The sequence below is a fragment of the Dreissena polymorpha genome, chromosome 13, assembly GCF_020536995.1.
Source record: "Dreissena polymorpha isolate Duluth1 chromosome 13, UMN_Dpol_1.0, whole genome shotgun sequence".
NCBI lineage: Eukaryota > Metazoa > Mollusca > Bivalvia > Myida > Dreissenidae > Dreissena > Dreissena polymorpha.
This window is the reverse complement of record NC_068367.1, coordinates 10,753,010-10,774,639: the sequence shown is the minus strand read 5'-3', so window position 1 is coordinate 10,774,639 and position 21,630 is coordinate 10,753,010. Positions and strand designations below refer to the sequence as shown.

The window sequence follows — 21,630 nt, the reverse complement described above, 5'->3', positions numbered from 1 at the left end:
ATCAATGGAAAGCAAGATTCGACTCAAAATGAATGCGTTTAGTAGTTTTATAATTAAAAAGAATATTTGTATCAAAGAAAGTCGCGATGCTCTTTGCATTAAATAAAAGCAATTAAACGTTAAATACTTCGACATTTGTTAAAAAGCATACTGAGCTTGTTGGTTATCTGTTTCTGTTATATTATCAACAATAATTTATAACACTTACACTTAAAAAAATGAATCGTGGATGATTAATCCAGAAATATCATGGTATAAGCATGGCTGTAATGCAAAGCATCGTCCGCCTGGTACAGCCGGTCTTTTCAGAGCAAGAAATTTGTTTCTCTATACCACTATCGACGGACGATCAATTTTGTTACATTGACTTGCAATCGCTATGCTGCCTCCACGCTTGTGGCATTTATTAATATGTACAGCGAGGCTCGAAATAGAATTTCATCAATTGTCGGCAAGCAGTCAATATATGGAGTATATTACTCTTTCACCATACAGCGTAAATAGATATGTGACTGGAAATGTCCGTCAGCCGATGTTCTGTGATAACTAACGGAACGGAATTGTGGATAGTGAACATAGCAGCACAAGCTCTGGTTTTCTAAACCTTTGGGAATCGTGTTGAAATACAAATAAACACAGTTCACTTGACAGAATTACAGATTATTTTGCTTGTTTGTACAAGTGTTATCGATACAATTTAACGAAATTGTACAAAAGGAATATTTACAATTGTTGTGAATGAACTAAAAACTTATACATTACACATCAAAGTATGTGCAGCTAGCTGACAATATCGGAATTTCATGAAGTTGAACAAAGAAAAGAGTTGTATCATAAGGAAAATACCACTGTAAGTAAACGATATTATTAATAGTTCAATACAGTTCTTTAGATGACCTCTGCACAATTTAACTAACAAAACTTAAAAATAGGTCCACAAATACAATCATAAGTGATTTAATATTTTGCTATGCGGTCTATGAGTGTAAAATTCCAGTGATTGTTATCTTATAATGGTTCTATAGCTAAAGTAAAATTATAATATGTGATTTTTAAAATATGGTCACCTTGAGCTATTGTTTAAATACTTTTTTTAATTTGTGAATTTCATTATTATAAATGTAAATTTAAAACTCTTAAATAAAAGATACGAATGAAGTAACTGAAAATTGACGGCAGTGAGTTACATTTTTTACAATCACATGAGGTCATATTTATGAAGCCCCCATAAGATTGCATCAACAAGTGTCGCTTCTAAACTAACTTTGCGCTCATGCCCGTCGTATGGTGGGAAATGTGAAGTACTACTTTTATTTTGCGCAAATATGTGCATGAGACGCTTCCAATAAACATTTGCTAAAATCCCCACACTATTTATTGGTTGGGTACATCTGTGCAGCATTTCAATCAATTGTGAAATGCTTCTCCGCAGAATATGATTAATAAATTTACATTCATTTGAAATAGGTGTGCTTGAATACGCAAGTAACTGAATTACTTATGCGCGTATTAAAACACTGTTTTTAGAGTTTGAGGCTCATACAATGTCAACAGTATCCTTGTTAAGAAAAATTTCATTTTTTTTTTTCGTGAACAATATCTTAGCGAATGCACATTTGGGGAGTGTTACCAACTATCGCGCTTTTATGACTATCGTATTAACGTATAAACTACAAGTAATAATGTTGTTTATCACGTATAATAGAATATGAAAATACTTCTTACTCGCGCGGTGGTATATACTATTGATCTAGCATAATTCAAAAGTATTCCAAATGCAAATAATGCAATTCAAATTATGTAAAATTTAGCGAATATAATTGAAATGACAAACATTTATGTGAAAGTCATGCGTGCATTATTGGAAGTCCAAATAGAAAATCAATGAATAATTTAAAAGGTTGAAACTTTCGGAATCCAACCATATGGTAGTTGTAATGTGACTAAACGTCCACGAAAACAGGTTAAATTACGTATATTTACAATTAAATGAGGTATATTTACAGTTAAATTACGTATACTTACAGTTAAATTACGTATATTTACAGTTAAATTACGTATAATTACAGTAAAAGAACGTATATTCACAGATAAATAACGTATATTTACAGTTAAATGAAGTTTATTTACAGTTAAATTACGTATATTTACAGTTAAATTACGCATATTAACAGTTAAATTCCGTATACTTACACTTGAACACTTGTACAACCAGGAGAGCATTGAAACCTTATACCCCACATTAACCTGTCTGCGGCATATACAACATAACAGTAAACATTCGAGAAAAAACATCTGTTTACGAACCATTAAATGAAGCTAATGTGTTTACGTTTATGAAGAGAACACATGTCAGAAAGATTAGACAACCTTCTAGATAAATTAGACTTACTCGGATTACAAGAGCAAAACAAAGATGAATACAAATCTTATTCAATGGCATGTAGCTTTTAAATTCTATCTCGTTTTCTTTCAAAAGATGTTAAAGTAATTTTGTTCAAATCACGATTGCTTTTCCGATAAGATGTGCCTTTCCCAAAGTTAAGGCAGCAATTGATGGATCAGATGCAAATATATTTGGTATCTATTGTTCTTCGCGTGTAATTTCGGGGGAAATCTTCTTTAGTAAATCAATTTCTGACAGAAAGCATTTTTGGATTGTACTTATTAAATTTGACCTCAAAACACATTTTTATACCTAACAAAATACATTAAAAGGTTCGCATTTACGAAAGACTTTGTGCGTGTTTACGAAAAAAACTATTAACCATTTACAAACAATCGTAAAAATGTTATATACAAGTAAAACTGCACATTAATATCATCTTACAAAAAGTTATTATATGTCAAAGCACTACGGGAAACTGTTAAAACAAACATGTGTACGTTAAATGCCATTTAGTGCTTTACTAAGGTCACAGTATTGTCAAGATGAGTGGATCAATAATATTTGCACCATTAATTCAAATCGCATGTGAAGAATGCCACTTGCGGTTTAAGGGAACCTGACTATCGACCATAACGATCTCACAATACTTGTCAATCAGCATAATCATCTATCAGATTAGTTCCGTCTCTTATAAAAAGTTTCAAAAAGGTAATGGGTGGTTTCATATGTCATATGTCAGGTATCCAAAGTTGCAACGCTGGATGTGGCCTGGTAACAAAGATTTGACGCGATAAAATATGCTCTTTCTTTTTTGTCTCACAATATATTCAATATGAATTTTCGGCTACGATATCCGACCATTTACGAGCGAATGCGATATTAGCTTCGGGTAGCTTCGGAAGCACGACGTAGTTCTCTTGCATACGTCGTTCTTACGACGCTGCCCACAGCCAGTCTCGCGTTCGCTCGTAAAAGCTCGGATATCTTGGCGCGAAATTGTCATAGTATATTATTATCGCAAAAAATAACAGCATTTTGTATCTCGTTAAATATGTTACCATATCATATATAGCGTTGAAAATGATGGCTATTGCTAGCAGAAACACTGTTTTTGTATGTGTTTACTTAATTTTACCAAATATTCTAAATATTCGTTGATTTTGAGTGTTTAGGTTACTTTAATATGCAAATCGTCATTATAGATCATACTGATGAAAACGATGTTGTATATAAAAAGCATTATATGTAGTTTAGCATTAATTAAATGAATCGATACAACACAATAACCATTTAATTTATGTTTAATTGTGTTAATGAAGCCGCATATAGATTATCTTTTACCGGTAATTTTAATATTAGCATGCATATCACTTTCACGGCGTTAATGTCTCTTCGAACGCAAGTGAACGTTAGAAGTCAATTAATATAGCATAACAGACGAATACATATTAGGTGGTTCTTAGAAAGAATTTTAATGAAATGGAAGAATCTCGTTATGTGTTCATGAACCTCACGCATTGTTATGCATACTCATTTACAACCAAGCTGTCCCAACTTTAAAATACATTCATTAACGAACAATCAATTTAAAAAAAACATTGTTGCTTGAACTCTTGCGTGATAACGGATAAGACTGCATTACAGAAGCATAATTTATATTAACCAGACTAATTAACATTTACATGGAACACTCAAAAGCAGTTGTGAGTTGAACAATATACCATATATGGCTGCCTTGATTGCAACTCTTATGCCATTAACCAGATGGGGTAATCGCGTGATTATCTAAACGAAGTCAGGATGACGGCGTTCCTGCAAAGACAGGTATTTTAAGATACCTTTCCATCCATATCAGCAAAACAGTGTCAGCGTCTTTGTCGTATTAACATTCGCTCTAGTTCTCGACTTTTCTCGCAACGAAATTTCTCAGCGGGATCACAAAATTGCAGCTTCCGTTTAGAAAATTATTTTCCAAACAGTCGATATATAAAGCGAATATTAATAGAAAATAAACAACAATCACTGTCTTAATGATATGGCTGACACGTGAGCGGCATTTAAACTTTAAACCCAGGTAATAATGGGAATAAAACGTCGACAAATACCTGTTTCGGCAGGGACGTCACCATCTTGATTGTAACGATTAACCCACCATTTTACCAGACTCAAGAAAGTCTAGACTAATTTTGAATATCGGCTTCATTGGCAAGTTTTTTATATTTTACCAATATATTAATCAGCTATGGCGCGGTCTTGTGCTGTGAGGTAAATTCACGGTACTCGTAAGTAACCACATAATTATTGGCAGTATTAAGACCACTAACAACATGCTTTCACGGGCTGGGTTTGAAACACTTATCAAAGAACAAACAAGTTTTACTGACAAATATTCATCCATTCAACAATAAGACTATGATTATATATCACAAGCTTCTAATATCTTTGTATAATAATCGTTTTATATATGACACAACAATTTATTGTTAGCTGTTCGGTTCATACATGATACAGCGGTGCGTGGACATGTATCTAAGCGTTACGTTTCTTCAATAATTTATCTTTAAACAAATTTTTTTTAATTTTAAACCACCGTTCTAGTACAAACGCTCGCATTATAATAATAGCTACTTTTGAAGTTTTACTTCTAATAAAATATCTACAAAAACAACTGTGAGATAAAATGCAAATAGCATATATTTATTTTAAAAGGTACAACACTACTTTTTGAAAATGACATTTACATCCTTGATCATTAAAAGTATAAGAATATAGCGTAATATGTAAGATTTTAATTACAAAATCATCGCAGCACATGGTGAAATCAAATAATTTGATAAGGACTCTCCAATCTCATAACAGCATTTACGGCAACTCTGTGAATAACATTCACCATATCAATTACGCCCATCCGTGGTTGAATATCAATTCAGACCAATAAAAATACGAACTTGTGTAATAAACACGTACATAAAACACTTTTCAATATTAGATTTTAAGGTCATGATAAAGTATCTATTTGGAAAATGATTAACATTAACTACATTTAGCGTAGTTTATCATGATGATGAGTTTATGTTTCTTCGACGTTGTACATTTTGAAACGAGATTGTCAAAAGATAAATTTGAATGATTTATATACGTATTTCATTAAAAATTACATTTCATAGACATAATTGGCAAACAAAATCTGGCTCAAACTGCGTTCGCTTTATAATTAAAAGAACTTTTTTATCAACCAACGTCGTTATCCTCCATGCATTAAATCTAAGCATTTTTAACGGACAATACTTCGATTTTCGTTGAGTTGAATGCTAAGTTTATTGGTTCTCTGTTGCTGCTTTATTATCAACAACATAGACTCCTCAATCGAACATCAGTTTAAACGTCGATGCGAACACGCAATTTTATGTTCAAGTGGAAATGACAAAAATATGGTAGGTGTGTAGGCAAAAAAATGAATCGTGGATAATTAATCTAGAATCATGATAATAATTATCATGGTATAGTCATTGCTTGAATGCAAAGAATCGTCCGTATGATACAGCCGATGTTTCAAAAGCAAGATTTTGTTTCTCTGTACTCACTATCGACGGACGATCAATATCGTAACATTGACAAGCAATCGCTATGTCGCTTCTACGCTTGCTTGTGGCATTTAATAATATGTATAGCGAGGCTAGACATAGAATTTCATCAATTGTCGACAAGCAGGCAATATATGGAGTATATTTATTTTCCCAATACAACGTTACTAGATTCGTGACTGGAAATGTCCGTCAGTCGATGTTCTGTGATAACTTACTGAACGGAATTGTGGATTGTGAACATAGCAGCAAATGCGCACGCTCTGGTTTTATATACCTTTGGGAATCGTGTTGAAATACAAATAACCACAGTTCACGTTAAAAAACATGAAAATAGTAAATCAGTTTGCTTGTTTGTAAAAGTGTTTTATATACAATAAAAAGAAATTGAAAAATAAGGATATTACAATTGATGTGAATGACCTAACAACGTACAAAATACACATCAAAGTATGTGCAGCGTCCTGACAATATCGCAATTTCATTAAGTTGAACAAAGAAAACAGTTGTATCAAAAGGAAAATACCACTGTAAGTAAACGATATTATTAATAGTTTAACACATATCTATAAATGACTTCTTCACAATTTAACTCAAAAAGCTGAATAAATAGCTCCACATATACAATCATAATTTATTTTTATATTTTGCTAGGCGGTCTATGAGTGGACAAATTCTAGTGAATTTTAGCTTATTATGCTACTATAGCTTGAGTGAAATTATAATGTGTGCTTTTTAAAATATGGATACGTTGAAATATGTTAAAATACTTTTTTAATTTATGAATTTCATTATTATAAATGTTAATTTCAAACTCTTAAATAAAAGATACGCATGAAGAATCTAAAAATATACGGCAGTGAGTTACATATTTTACAATCATATGAGGTCATATTTATGAAGCCCCCAAAATATTGCATAAACTATTGTCGCTTCTAACCTAACCTTTGCGCTCATGTGTACATCTGTGAAGCATTTTAATCAATTTTAGAATGCTTTCTCGCTTGATATGATAAATAAATAAACGTTCATTTGAAATAATGTTCTTGCATACGTAAGTCACTGCATTATAACGCGCAATTTTATTACATATACTCGTATTAAAACACTAGAGTTTGGTGTCCATACAAAAGTAACGTTATCACGCGAAAAACGTTCATAAAAGTATCCTTATTAAGAAATAATTTCATTTTTTCCGCAGACAATATCTTAGCGAATGCACATTCGGGAAGTATTATCAATTATTGCGTTTATTTACTATCGTCTAAAAGAAAGAACTAAACGATTGTTTTCTTTATCACGAATAATTGCCTATGATATTACTTCTAATTCGCGCGGTGGTTTATACTATTGATATAGCGTACTTCAAAAGATTTTCATATGCAAAATATGAAAATCATATAATAACAAAATAAGCGTATATAATTTAAATAACACATCTTAGTGTGAAAGTCGTGTGTATATTGTACGAAAGTCCGCATAGAAAATCAATGAATAATTCAAATGCTGAAACTTTCGGAATCAAACCTAGATGCAGTTGTAATGTGACTAAACGTCCGTGAAAACTGGTTTAACAAAAGCTTTGTCACAGACGTGACGTATACCCCCCACATGATGCCTTGCCACAGACAATTTGCAGCATGCTGTCTTCACAAAACAAGAGAATCTAATTTTTGGCGATTTTTAAGAATTATTATGCCATTTTCATTAATGGACATTTTTGACCTTTGAACTCAAAGTGTGACATTGACCTTGGAGATATCGACGTAATTCTTTCATGCGACACACCGTCCAAAAATGGTGAACAAATGATTTTAAAATCTGACAATGAACGACATAGTTATTGCCCGGACATGCTCATGTATGGCCATGTTTTACATTTGAACCCAGTGTGAGCTTGACCTTCGAGATATCGACGTAATTCTTTCGCGCGACACACCGTCCAATGATGATGAACACATGTGCCAAATGATTTGAAAATCCCACAATGAATGCAAAATGATTTGAAAATCCCACAATGAACGACATAGCTTTGGCACGGACAAGCTCATTTATGGCCATATTTGACATTAGAACTCAAATGTGACCTTGAACTTGGAAATATTGACGTAATGCTTTTGCGCGATCACCGTCCAATGATGGTGAGCAAATGTGCCAAATGATTTTTAAAATCTCACCATGAACGACATAGTTTTGACCCAGACAAGCGCATTTATGGCCTTTTCTGATCTTTGAACACAAAGTTTGACCATGGCCATTCAGATATCGACGTAATTATTTCGCGCGACACACCGTCAAATGATGGTGAACAAATGTGCCAAATGATTAAAATATCTCACACTGAACGACATAGTTATTGTCCGGACAAGCTCATCTATGGTCATTTTGAACTTCGAACTCAAAGTGTGGCCTTGACCTTGGATATATCGACGTAATTCTTTCGCGCGACACACCAACCAATTATGGTGAAAAAAATGTTCCAAAGTATTTTCAAATCTCACAATAAATGGCAAAGTGATGGCCCGGACAAGCTCATTTATGGCCATTTTTGACATTTGAAATCAAAGTGTGACCTTGACCTTTGATATATCGACGTAATTCTTTCGCAAGACACACCGTCCAATGATGTTCAACAAATGTGCCAAATGATTTTAAAATCTCACAATGAACAACATAGTTATTGCACGGACAAACAAGATTTCGGGACTAACCGACAGACCGACAGACAGACCGAAAGACAGACCGACATAGTGACTCCTATATAGCCCCCATTACCAATATGAATGGAGGTATAGTTAGGTTTACGTACAATCAGGAGAAGATTTAAACCTCATAACCCGTATTAGCCTGTCTGCGGTGTATACAAAATGATAGTGATCATTCCAGGAAAAACACATGTTTACGAACCATTCATGAAGCTAATTTGTTTACGTTTTTGAAGAGAACACATGTCAGAAAGATTAAAAAACATTCCAGATAAATTATACTTATTCATATAAGAAGATCAAAATAATGATGAATACAAATCTAATTCAGTTGTACGCAATTCTATCTCTTTTTATTTCAAGAGATGTATAAATAATTTTGTTCAAATCACGATGTTCCCTTACCTAAGGTAAAGGCCGCAATTGATTGATCAGAAGCAATATCTTGTTTGGTATCTATTTTTCTTCGCGTCTAATTTTGGGGGAAATTTTCTTTAGTAAATCAATTCCTGACAGAAAGCATTTTTGAATTGTACTTAATAAATTTGATCTCAAAAAATATTGTAATACCAAACAAAATACTTTAAAAGGTTCGCATTTACGACAGATTTCGTGCGTGTTTACAAAAAAAAAATTAAACATTTACAAACAATCGTAAAAATGTTATAAACAAGTAAAGCTGCACATTAATATCATCTTACAAAAAGTTATTATATGTCAAAGCACTACGGGAAACTGTTTGAACAAACATGTGTACGTTATATGCCATTCAGTGCAATACTTGGTTCACAAGATTTTCAAGACGAGGGGATCAATAATATTTGCACTATTCATTCAAGTCGCACGTGAAGCATGTCACTTGCGGTTAAAGAGAACCTGAATGTCGACTATGACAATCTCACAATATTGTCAATCAGCATAATCATCTATATGATCAGTTCCATCTCTTATAAAACGTTTCAAGAAGGTAACGAATGGTTCCATAGTTGCGTTTGCCATGCACTTACAATATACAAAACACACATCAACTTGCAATCTTTAAGAGCATATAGTATTATTTAAACGCGACGCTTGCAGAATATTGCAATGATTTTTTCAGATTATAATTCATTTATTTTGGAGTGCAACTAACCCCTGCAGACACATATGCGGATATGCTTATACGAAAATTTGACCATTAAAATAATAATTACAACAACACGTGTTTGCTTGTTTTTGTAAAAAACTTACATTCGTGAAATCATGTTTATTCATAGCGTGTCTAAATTGACCGTACTAGCATTCAGCTAACGGGTCAAAAGTTTGAGCTAATTGTTAAAGACGTGTAAAAAGCCCATAATCTTTCAAAATCAACGAATTTTCGTACAATATCTCGAAAAATAAAGTTAACACATGCACAATCAATGTTTCTTTAAAATGTCATGTAGTTCTCTTGAGAACGTCGTTCTTTCGACGCTTCGACAAGCCAGTCTCGCGTTCGCTCGTAAAAGTTTGGATATCTTGGCGCGAAATTGACATGGATATAGCTTAGTAAAATAATTGAACAAATAAACAGATCAAATTGACGTGATGCGATCGAAACAATTGTATAAACGCAAATGAATGTTCTATCAAAGAACATATTAGCATACATATCACTTTCACGGCGTTAATATCTCTTCGAATGCAATTGAACGTTAGAAGTCAATTAATATGGCATAACAGACGAATACATATTAAGTGGTTCTTAGAAAGAGTTTTAATGAAATGAATGAACCTCACGCATTGTAATGCATACTCATTTACAACCAAGCTAATATATACATGGAACACTCAAAAGCAGTTGTGAGTTGAACAATATACCATAAACGGCTGCCTTGATTGCAACTCTTATGCCATAAGGGCCTCAATGGGAGTTTTATTGCGTAAATACTGATTGTGCATACATGTCGCGCTGATTGTATTTATAACACCAACAACAGCATCAACATTCCTGATCGTTAAAACCGTTAACACACAGAGGAAAATGCCGTCGATGTCAACATGGCTAATTGGCAATGAGTATGTCAAGGAAATGTTTCTACGCTGCGGCAAATATAATAATTATTGACGTTAACCTTCCTGACCGTTTCAACTTCACCCATATGAAATGTAATGCCATGGACTTCAAAATAGCTAATTTCCAATTTGTATGTCAAGGAAATGTTTAAACGCTGTGACGAACGGTCCAGGACAATATTGGTTCAAACGTGCAACCTGTATGAGACTCGTGGGAAGCAAGTCATACGCAGACGAAAACATTATGTCATTAATTTTATCACATGCCATACCCTGTTTTCCACGTAATATTACCATTACATATTTTTTTTTTTTAACTTACACATGTGTTATATACTCTTTAAGCGTTTTCATTGGCTTATTTTCGTTCGATTGACCAATCGCATTTTGTTATTTTGCTGAAATGACGTTGTAACGTCAAATGACGTCACGAAATGTAAACCACATTCGGGATTAACCATTATGTTTGCGTTAATATATATTTAATTTGCTCGTTTAACAGCATGTGATGAAAAAGATCTGACACTCGTTGTCAGTTCATACCATATTTTATAAAACTCGTCCAGGAAATTCGTTAGTAAGGTTGCCAAAGGCTCGCTTACTAACAAAATTCCTGAACTCGTTTAATAAATATGGTATGATATGACAACTCGTGCCAGATCCTATATATATTACATCGATTCAGTAGGTATATTGTTACTTTGAATAATACATGCTGTTAGTGCGTGTCGCCATTCATCAGATCGTTCATTTGTTCGCGGAACAATGATTACTCGAGAAGCAAAAGTATTCGTGTTATTGTTCAAAACTATCATTACCTTTAAGACGATATATGCTTCCCAATCAGTTACTACATCTGGCAGACAGACGCATGTTTTATATAATTATAAAAACATATGTTTAATGCCATGTTACACGATCTATCTTAAAAGAAATCTGCGTATACGACAATTTATTGACATCAAGTCATGCACAGTGAGTTCCTCATTTCACATTTTATCGGACACATATCTCTTTTCAAATTACAGTCGATTACCATTTAATGGCGACAAAAGGAAATCTAAATGACAAACTGCAATCATCATTTCATGGCCAACTTCACTTGTTTAAATCCTCGCAAAATTTGCTATTCATTTTTTAAGTAAAATAAATACCTTATAAGTGCGTTTTCTCTTTGCCAAACACTGTGTTATGCTGAAAATAATTATCACTATAAATGGATCATTAAGCGGCAGTTTGCGTTGATAAAATACGTATTGGAATGCCCTTATAAGGCTCTTTGAAAATGTTTATATGTTTTTGCATTAAAGATGATGAGATCCTTATGCGCCTCTGGCCTGATAATGTGCAAACACGGAGTGTTCCAAGCACTACTACCTAATTAATTTACCCCGAGGGGGTAATTACGTGATTATCTAAATGAAGTCAAAATGACGGCGTTCATGCCAAGACAGGTATTGTGAGACGTGTTTTACCCTTTATTACTTATATTAATTAAATGCCGCTACCTTTCCATCTATATCAGCAAAACAGTGTCAACGTTTATGACGTAATAACATTCGCTGTAGTTCTCGACTTTTCTCGCAACGAAATGTCTTCTCAGGACCACAAAACTGCAGCCTCCGTTTAGAATATTCTTTGCTGAACAGTCGAGATATAAAGCGAATAGTAATAGGAAATAAATGCCAATCACTTTCTTAATGATAAGACTGAAACTCGAGCGGCATTTACACTTTAAACCCAGGTTATATTGGGAATAAAACGTTGACAAATTCCTGTTTCGGCAGTGACGTCACCATATTGAGTCTCATGTTGTAACCCACTATATAACCAGACTCATGACAGCCTAGACTAATTTTGAATATCAGCTTCATTGGCAAGCTTTTTAGATTTTACTAATATATTTGTCAGCTATGGCGCGGTCTTGGGTTGTGGGGTAAATTCACGGTACTCGTAAGTAACCACATAATTATTGGCAGTATTAAGACCACTAACAACATGCTGCCACAGGCTGGGATTGAAACACTTATCAAAGAAAAAACATTTTATACTGAGAAATAGTCATTCATGCAACAATAAGAGCCTGATTTTATAGCACGAATTTCTAGAATCTTTGTTAAATAATCGTTTTATATATGACACACCAATTTATTGTTAGCTTTCGTTTAATACATAATACATCATAATGCGTGGAGATGTATCTAAGCGTAACGTTTCTTCAATATCTACCTTTAATAAAAAAAATATTAATTTCAAAACACCGTTCCAGTACAAACGCTCACATTATAATGAAAAGCTACAATTGAAGTTTTACTTCTTATAACATATATACGAATACCACTGTGAGATGAACTGCAAATGGCAGATATTTATTTATAAAAGTACAGCACAACTTGTAGAGAATACCCTGTTCACCCGTGATCATTAAATGTATTTGAATAAAGCGCAATATGTGAGCCTTATATTAACAAAATCATCGCAGCACATGGTGAAATCAATTGATTTGATAAGGACTCTCCAATCTCATAACAGAATTATCTTCAGCTCTGTTGACATTCACCATATCAATTACGACCATCCGTGGCTGAATATTAAAGGTCAATAAGCGATTATTTTCAATAACATACAACATCCATTCATATCAATGTCTTATTGTATATATTCACTACGTGCAAGTAACATAAAACCTGCTGTGTGATGGATCTTTCATACCAATAAAAAGTACGATGTTGTGGAATGAACAAGTAAATGAGCCATGGATAACTATTAAGGTCGTGATGAATTATCATAATTTGGAAGAGCGTGAAATACTTTTAGCGTAGTTTATGTACCTTCGACGTTCGGGATTAAGAATCGAGATTTTCGCAAAATACATCTGAATGACATGCACGCGTATCTCATTAGAAAATACAGTTAATGTAGATTATATAATAACCAAGATCTGATTAAGAAATCATTCGTTTAATAGTTTTATATATGCCAATGTGTCGATTCACTAGCCATTAAATGTAAGCAGTCTTAACGGAAAAATACTTTGACATTAATTTAGTAGATTGTTTCAACGTCAACGATTTAATAGTCGAGCTTCAATGTAAACGTCCTTTTCAAAAACGAAATATTATCTTCGAAGTGAAAAGGAAAAACTAGGCTTGTTGTATATGTTTAACCAACTGAATCACACAGAATAATTCCAGAAATTGTTCTCATGGTTTAATAGTTTCTCTTATGCAAAGCATCGTCCGTCTTTTGCAGCCGGTCAATGTAGAGCAAGATTTTTGTCTATACTCTCTAACAACGGACGATCAATTTTGTTACATTGACTCGCAATCGCTATGCTGCCTCCACGCTTGTGGCATTTATAAATATGTATAGCAGGCTCGCAATAGGATTTCATCAATGGTCGGCAAGCAGTCAATATATGGAGTATATTTCTCTTCACAATACAAGTTTCTAGGTACGTGGCTGCAAATGTTTGTCAGCCGATGTTCTGTGATAAATTAAGGAACGGAATTATGGATAGTTATCATAGCAGTAAATGCGTGCGCTCAGGTATTATAGAGCATGGAGAATCGCGTTTAAATACACATAACAACAGTTCACTTTATAAAATATGCAGATTGTAAAATATTTTGCTTGTTTGTAAAAGTGTTATTCATTCAAAAAAAACAAATGGAAAAATAAGGATATTTACTAGTTCTGTGCGTGAAATAAAAAAGTAACAATACACATCAAAGCATGGGAGGTTTCCTGACAATATCGGAATTTAATCGAGTTGGACAAAGGTAGCAGTTGTCTTGAATGGAATATAATACTGTCAGTAAACTATATTGATAACAGTTTTATACAGACCTATCATGACCTATCATGACGTATTCACAACTTAATTTTAAAAATTTACAAAATATCTGCATTTACTTCTATAAGTTATTTTATGTCATACGACGTGGTGTATGCGTGGTAAATTCAAGTGAATTTTAACCTTGTAATGTTACTCTAGCTAGAGTGAAATGATAATGTGTGATTTTGTTATAAGGTTACTTTGAATTATTGTTTAAAAAGGGTTTTTTAATTGGTGAATAACTCTTAACAACAGATGTATGACAGTGAGTTACATTTTTTTATTTATGATGCCTACATACCATTTCATCAACAATGATTGCTTCTAAACTATCTTTTGCGCGTATACCCTTCGTTTGATGGGACATGTGAACTAGTATTTTTATTTTGCGTCAATATGTGCATGAGACGCTTCCAATAAACATTTGCTAAAATCACAACACTATATATTGGTTGTGTACATCTATGCTTAAATTAATTTTAAAATGTTTCCTCACTGGAATTGATAAATAAATAGAAGCCTATTTGAAAAGTAGAACCTGTATTACAACACACATTTTATTGAATATATGTGTATTATAACGATGTTTTTTATTATTGGATGTTCAAAGCATTATACCGTGATCACGTTAAACATTCAAAATAGTATACTTCTAAAAAAATAATTCCATTGTTCCGAGGACAAAACTTAGCGAATGCAAATTCGAGAAGTATAAGCCATTCTCTAGCATTTTTTGCTATCGTCTAAAAGCATGAACTTAAAGATATTTATCTTTATCATGAATAATCGAATATCAAAATACTTGTTCTTCGCGCTGTGATTGGTGCTATTGATATAGCATTTTCAAAAATATTTCATACGCGAATAAAAAAATGTATATAATGTAAAAGTTCTCACACATAATTGAACAAACAAGCGTGAAAAAGCCAAATGTTGAAACTTTCGGAATCCACCCAAAATATCGCTGTAATGCGATTTTATGTCTGTGAAACCAGGTTAAATTTAATATATTTTCAGGAGATAATCGAAATCTTATACCCCTCATTAACCTGTCTGCCGTTTGTACAATATACTGGTAAATATTACCAGGAGCTTGATTCCAGGAATAAGAGATATTTACGAAACATTAAATGAAGCTAATTTGTTTACGTTTATGAAAGGAACACCTATCAGACAGAAGAGCAAGATAATGCCGAATATCAGTGTAATTCTGTTATACGCAAATTTTAAATTCTATCTCGTTTTCTTTTATGACATGTTTTGTAAATTAGTGTATTAAAATTGTGATTGCTTTTCCGATTAGATGTTCTTTTCTTGAGTTAAAGGCAGCCTTTGGTGGATCAGATGCAAGTTCTTTTTTTAGTATGTATTACGTTGCGTGTCATATCTTGGGTACAATGTTCTTACGTAAATAAATTCTGGATAGAAAGTGTTTGTTGGGTTATGCTTCAGAGTAAATATATAAATGAAAAAAATACTAACAACAATCACGTTTGATAGATCATGAATGAACAACAAACATTCGTAAAACATTTTTACACTAAGCGGGTCAACATTTGCCGTACCAGTAATAAGCTTACAGGTCTAACGTATGAGCTTAACGATAAAGATGTGTTTATGTGCTGATGTGAATAATCTCTCATTTGTACGAACAAATGTTATATATATATAACGAGCATTATCTTTAGTAAATAATGTATTTAATGTTAAATGGCAACATAATACAGTTGTTTTATTGATAAACTCAATATTGTCTGAAATCGCCTTTATTTATGACACATTATCCGTTGTTATAGCTTGGAAAAAGTATTGAATAAATAAACACATCAAAGTGACGGGATCCCATCTAAACAATGTATAAACGCAAATGAATGTTACTTCGCAGAAAATATTAGCATACATATCACTTTTACAGCGTTAATGTCTCTTCGAAGGCAAGGGGATTGTGAGAATCCGATCAATATGGAATAGAAGACGAAAACATATCAAGTGGTCATTAGAAACTGATGTAATGTAACGGACAGATCTCATGGATTTTTAATGAATGTCACACAGTGAATTGTGCAATCATTCACAGCAAAGTGCTCCAACGTTAAAATACATTAATTAAAGAACAAACAGTGCTTAAGGTGAATATATATTAAAACATTCTTCCTTTAATACTTGCTTAAAACCGGATGAGTCTTCTTGCCGAGAGTATAATGCTTATATGCAGACTTTTCAAGCTGTCTGAAAACATACGTACGTTTGAGATTTGGACCTTCTTCAGCTTTATGGCCGCCTGGCTTGCCACGTCTTACAAAAGTCTTACACATTTATTATGCGTGTTCATGCATGTCGCGGTGATTGTACTCTTCACATATATATATACATGAGCGTCATGAATTAAATTGGTGATAATTCAAACACTTTGAATAAATCTAAAGCTTTGAAGCCTTCATTACCACTCATGTTTAATGAACTCGGTCATCAGTCATACAAAAACAATCTTATGAAGCGTATTACTTTTCACATGAAAGAAATGCAATTTCATTCGCACCCATGCAATACACATATTTCAGTAAATTACACTTAAAAGAAATCTTTTTCTCTTCTTTTACTATGGGAACCTTTTTTTAATTGTAAGACTAACACATCTTTAAGTAGATTTTGTTATGTCTCGATTGCTAATAGTTAATCTCTTGTCTCCAAGCAATAATCATCCGCATACTTATACTTCCCTTGTTCGTCATACGATCTGATTGTGGTTGTGTATACGCAGCATAAAGCACTGACGTATTATTATCGGTAAGTATGATTTTCACAATAATGTGATTAAAAGTCTGTGCTTCCTTTTTCAGAAACCTCGCTGTGTATAGAACAACAAGCGATTGAACCCAGTGCGAAAACAAAGAAATACAAACAAACGATGAAACGTGAGCTCAGGGAAAATCTGAAACGGATTATGTGTAATAATAAAACTTTGGTGTATAAAAATAATGTGTATAATATTAAAATGAATTCATTGAAGTGAAAGCGGGTATAAGATTTAATAGACAATATATGCCATTATGAAACTGTTTATAGTATTATTTCTGAAAGTAACACAAGTAATAGAGTTTGATATATGAGATGTGCATGTTCAAAAGCATTCTCGGTAGAGAGTCATAAGTTAAATAAAAAGAAATCGAGTATTTTTAAATGCCAATAATATTTGTGTAAACAGGGGTAAATGGTACATGAAACATGGATACTACAACACAGTTTGAAGACAATATGCTGGATACGTTTGACGTATCGTCATCAACAGCGTCGTCGATTCAAGTTGGTTGGAATATAAGGTCGGCACAGGTGCCATTTGTGCAAGGTTTTAGGGTGCATTACCAGAAGATCTCCAGCACGTACGTGCAATATGGACCAAGACTGTACCCGACCGAAAACGAATACGAAATCGGAAATTTAGTTGCAGATACCTATTACAAAATATGTCTTGTTGTGTACAGGAACTACACGCATTCACCATATCGTACATGCACTGACGCTTCAACAACGAATTGGCAACTGCCGGTTTCTATCGGCAGTAGTATCGGAGCTGTTCTTGCTTTGTCAGTGATTGTTCTAATAGTGCTGCTTTCACGTTGTCAAATTCCTTTAAAATATAGAGGGAAAAAATCAAAGCGATTGCAAAAATATGACACAATTTCGTCGACATACCACGACGATCAATACGAATTCAGTGAGACAGTCACTCACGGAAACGATGAGGAATATGTTTCAGAATTTGACGATGAAGCGTTCTACGATGTCTCTTTGCATGACAACAAACGACCAACGCGGCCGACAGTCGGGGAAAAAGTATGTGTTCATAATGGCCTATGCAGGGGCCATATTCATTCTCACAGCAGTTCGCACAATCCTCAAAAGACTTATTGCGGACGAGCACAGTGTTCCCAGCAACATCCACATTCGCGCCAATTTCGGGCGTACTCAATCCAAGCAGATGGCAACGTGTGTTTTTTTAATCAGCCATGCTCACCTCTAGCGAAGGAACCGCGGCGATCAGCGTTTCACAAACAAGACTCAAAAGATTCGAGAAAAAAAGAAGAACAGGACTCACCACAAAAAGAATCGTGGACTATCCCGACATTAAGTCCAATGCAAGCCAAGGATCATCCGCAAGAGACTATGGATACACCGACAGTAATGCACAAACCTCACTCGGTGCCGCAAACATCAACGTTTTTGGACGAGGGAACAGATGTGGCTTTGGAAGAGTCCTCAACAAAATTGAACACCGAGCCCGATAATCAAGCTCCGAAACAGCAGGTGGAGAAGCGCCTACTTATTACAGACATTGACTTTGATGATACAGATCTCAGTAAATACGGGGCAACAGGCGGAACACATCGAAGGGATGCTGCATCGATGCCGATAGAAATGACAAGCAATGAAAGAATGATTGCTCTTCCAGAGAGCGACTCATTCGACGAACATACAGTTTAACGCAGTTCAAAGATTTGTGTTTTATATTATGGTTTGTGTAAGTCTCCTTAAAAAATACATATAGGGATTTTATTTAATTGTAAAATTGGCATGCACAACATTGTATGAGTAAACAAATAATATTATCATCAAGAAGTGTGCTTAATAATTTATTTGATAATTTCAGGCACTGCGTACATTTTGATTTGCACCAGTTTTATTGACACATTTAACCTATTTAAAATGAATTTTAATTTTAATAATAAAGATTAAAAATTGAATTGTGTGACGTAAAATATACCACAAATGATAATTCGCATCTGATAAAAAGCATAACGGTAACGATATTCAGTAATTTATGTGTGAAACTTGAGTTGGCGAAAAAAAACACTTTTTTTTGTTCATATGTAAACATACATAAAGACACCAAGACATCACTCTCTTCTTGAAAGCTTAAATACTGAGTAAAAGCATCGAGAAATCTTAAATACTGAATAAAACACAAAAACATCAACGTCAAAGTGAAAATATGAAGAAATGTAACAGTTTGTAACATTTCTGCTGCATACCTTTTATTTTCTAAATTATTAAGTAAAGCAAATGAATAAGGCTTTCTTTGATGCTAAATATCATATTTCAATGTCATTTGGCATCTTAAGTACCTTGCATATTATACTGATCTCATATATAGTCGTTAGTCATTACTTGGCATCTTAAGTACCTTGCATATTATACTGATCTCATATATAGTCGTTAGTCCTTACTTGGCATCTTAAGTACCTTGCATATTATACTGATCTCATATATAGTCGTTAGTCCTTACTTGGCATCTTAAGTACCTCGCATATTATACTGATCTCATATATAGTCGTTAGTCATTACTTGGCAACTTAAGTACCTTGCATATTATACTGATCCCATATATAGTCGTTAGTCCTTACTTGGCATCTTAAGTACCTTGCATATTATACTGATCTCATATATAGTCGTTAGTCCTTACTTGGCATCTTAAGTACCTCGCATATTATACTGATCTCATATATAGTCGTTAGTCCTGACTAATGATAATAGGCAATGATCGTTCCAACATGTGTTCTCAAACAAGCTAAATATAATCTTCCTGATACAATATTATAATCTGCTAATGAGCTGTTTGTATTCCCTTTATAAAGCCTTATATTGATGACCCTCAGCCATGGCACTTTGATCAATAATATATGAACGAGACCTGATTCAGTACTATCAAAGCCTCCAACTGTCACAACTGATGGATTTGTCACTATTCAAATATCAGCATTACTTTGTAACATCAAAGCGCTGAAGGCACTGAAGTTGTTCGCTATTGCATAATTTAAGACGCAATTCAATTTTCAAAATTAACGTTTGAAATGAACACACGCCATTCACATTTATAAAGAGTGTGTCATAACGCACGGGTAGAGCTTTGTGTGCACTTTTTATCATCCTATTTATTTCATAGTGATAACTTAAACAAAATAAAAACAACATTGCCTTTTTGGACGTTCTGAAAGCATAGAAAGTATGATGAAAATGGCAGTGAGAACTGAATATAAATTTGCATTCGCCATCATATTAAATGATTATTGTTGGAATATTGAATATCTATCTCACTAAGAATATAATTTCATGATGAAAATTCACTTTACAAAACTTTTGATTTTCGACACCATATACAAATTCAAAATATACAAGATCATTGATGAAAATAATAAATAATTAATCTGCGAGCAATATTTTTAACTCACGAATTAGGTAGTCATCAAGACAGCCCTGTTGACCTGAACATTGTTGTTTATGCATTACTTGTAACCCTAGCAGTTCACTCGGTGTAAACAACAATTACCTAATATAGGTATAGAGCACTCGTGCGCTTTTTCGGCGTAGCTGTTTTACTCAGCTTTTCATCTTAATGACTTTTACATAACGCCAGCAGACACGCATGAATATTTTCGAATATTGAATAGGCTGATTCGAGATAAAACCACTGAACTTTGACTACATCACTGTGTCTGTGCTCAGCGCAAAGGATGAAGCACTGTTCAGTGTAAGGAATTCCGGACTACTCTCTGAATGTTCAAACGACAGAATTTGTGGCCCAGTTACAATTACGCGTAAAAATCTTTTTCGCAGAATTTCAGTTTTGCTTTCAAGATGAGAAAACAATCATTACCAAAATAGTTTAGTGTCACGATAAGAAGCAAATCGTTTAATTATCCAACCAAAATGTTTGCCGTACTCCTTAAGCACATCTGGGAATAGTTTGTGAACGCCTGGATAGGCTGCCCTTATTTACAAGTTTGCTATTTTGAATTCAAGTTTGTATCGACTGCGCAAATGCACATGTTGAGTTTAAGAAACGCTGTTCGAAACGCATAAGACCCATTTTCGCATAACAAGGCTATGAAAGTGTGATTTAAATGCGTCGAAAGAAAACTGCACAAATATGATGTGCACTCTCGTAGTATATTTTTTATCTTCTTACACTTATGTGTGATTTGACACTGACAACACACATTCCATGCGGTGAATATGAATTTTTTAAGTGAAAAAAACAACAATAACTTTTGATTTCATTTTATTTATTTATTTAGAAAA

At 33.6% G+C, this 21,630-nt stretch overlaps 1 protein-coding gene across 2 annotated transcripts; it reads left to right on the top strand.

The window, feature by feature from the left end:
- The first annotated feature begins 424 nt into the window (after positions 1-424).
- On the top strand, positions 425-19,286 carry LOC127855543 (uncharacterized). 2 transcript variants are annotated; one of them, XM_052391270.1, is made up of 3 exons: positions 425-850; positions 17,394-17,501; positions 17,759-19,286. In XM_052391270.1, exon 3 carries the CDS (start codon positions 17,779-17,781, stop codon positions 19,033-19,035), a length of 1,257 nt encoding a protein of 418 aa, XP_052247230.1. In that variant the 5' UTR covers positions 425-850; positions 17,394-17,501; positions 17,759-17,778; the 3' UTR covers positions 19,036-19,286. The 2 variants fall into 2 exon arrangements, with proteins under 2 accessions (XP_052247230.1, XP_052247229.1); XM_052391269.1 differs by having other exon boundaries at positions 17,394-19,286.
- Positions 19,287-21,630: the final 2,344 nt, after the last annotated feature.

Bases quoted from the DNA above. Each gene is read 5' to 3' on its own strand.
- LOC127855543 (XM_052391270.1), top strand. From the start codon at position 17,779: ATGGATACTACAACACAGTTTGAAGACAATATGCTGGATACGTTTGAC.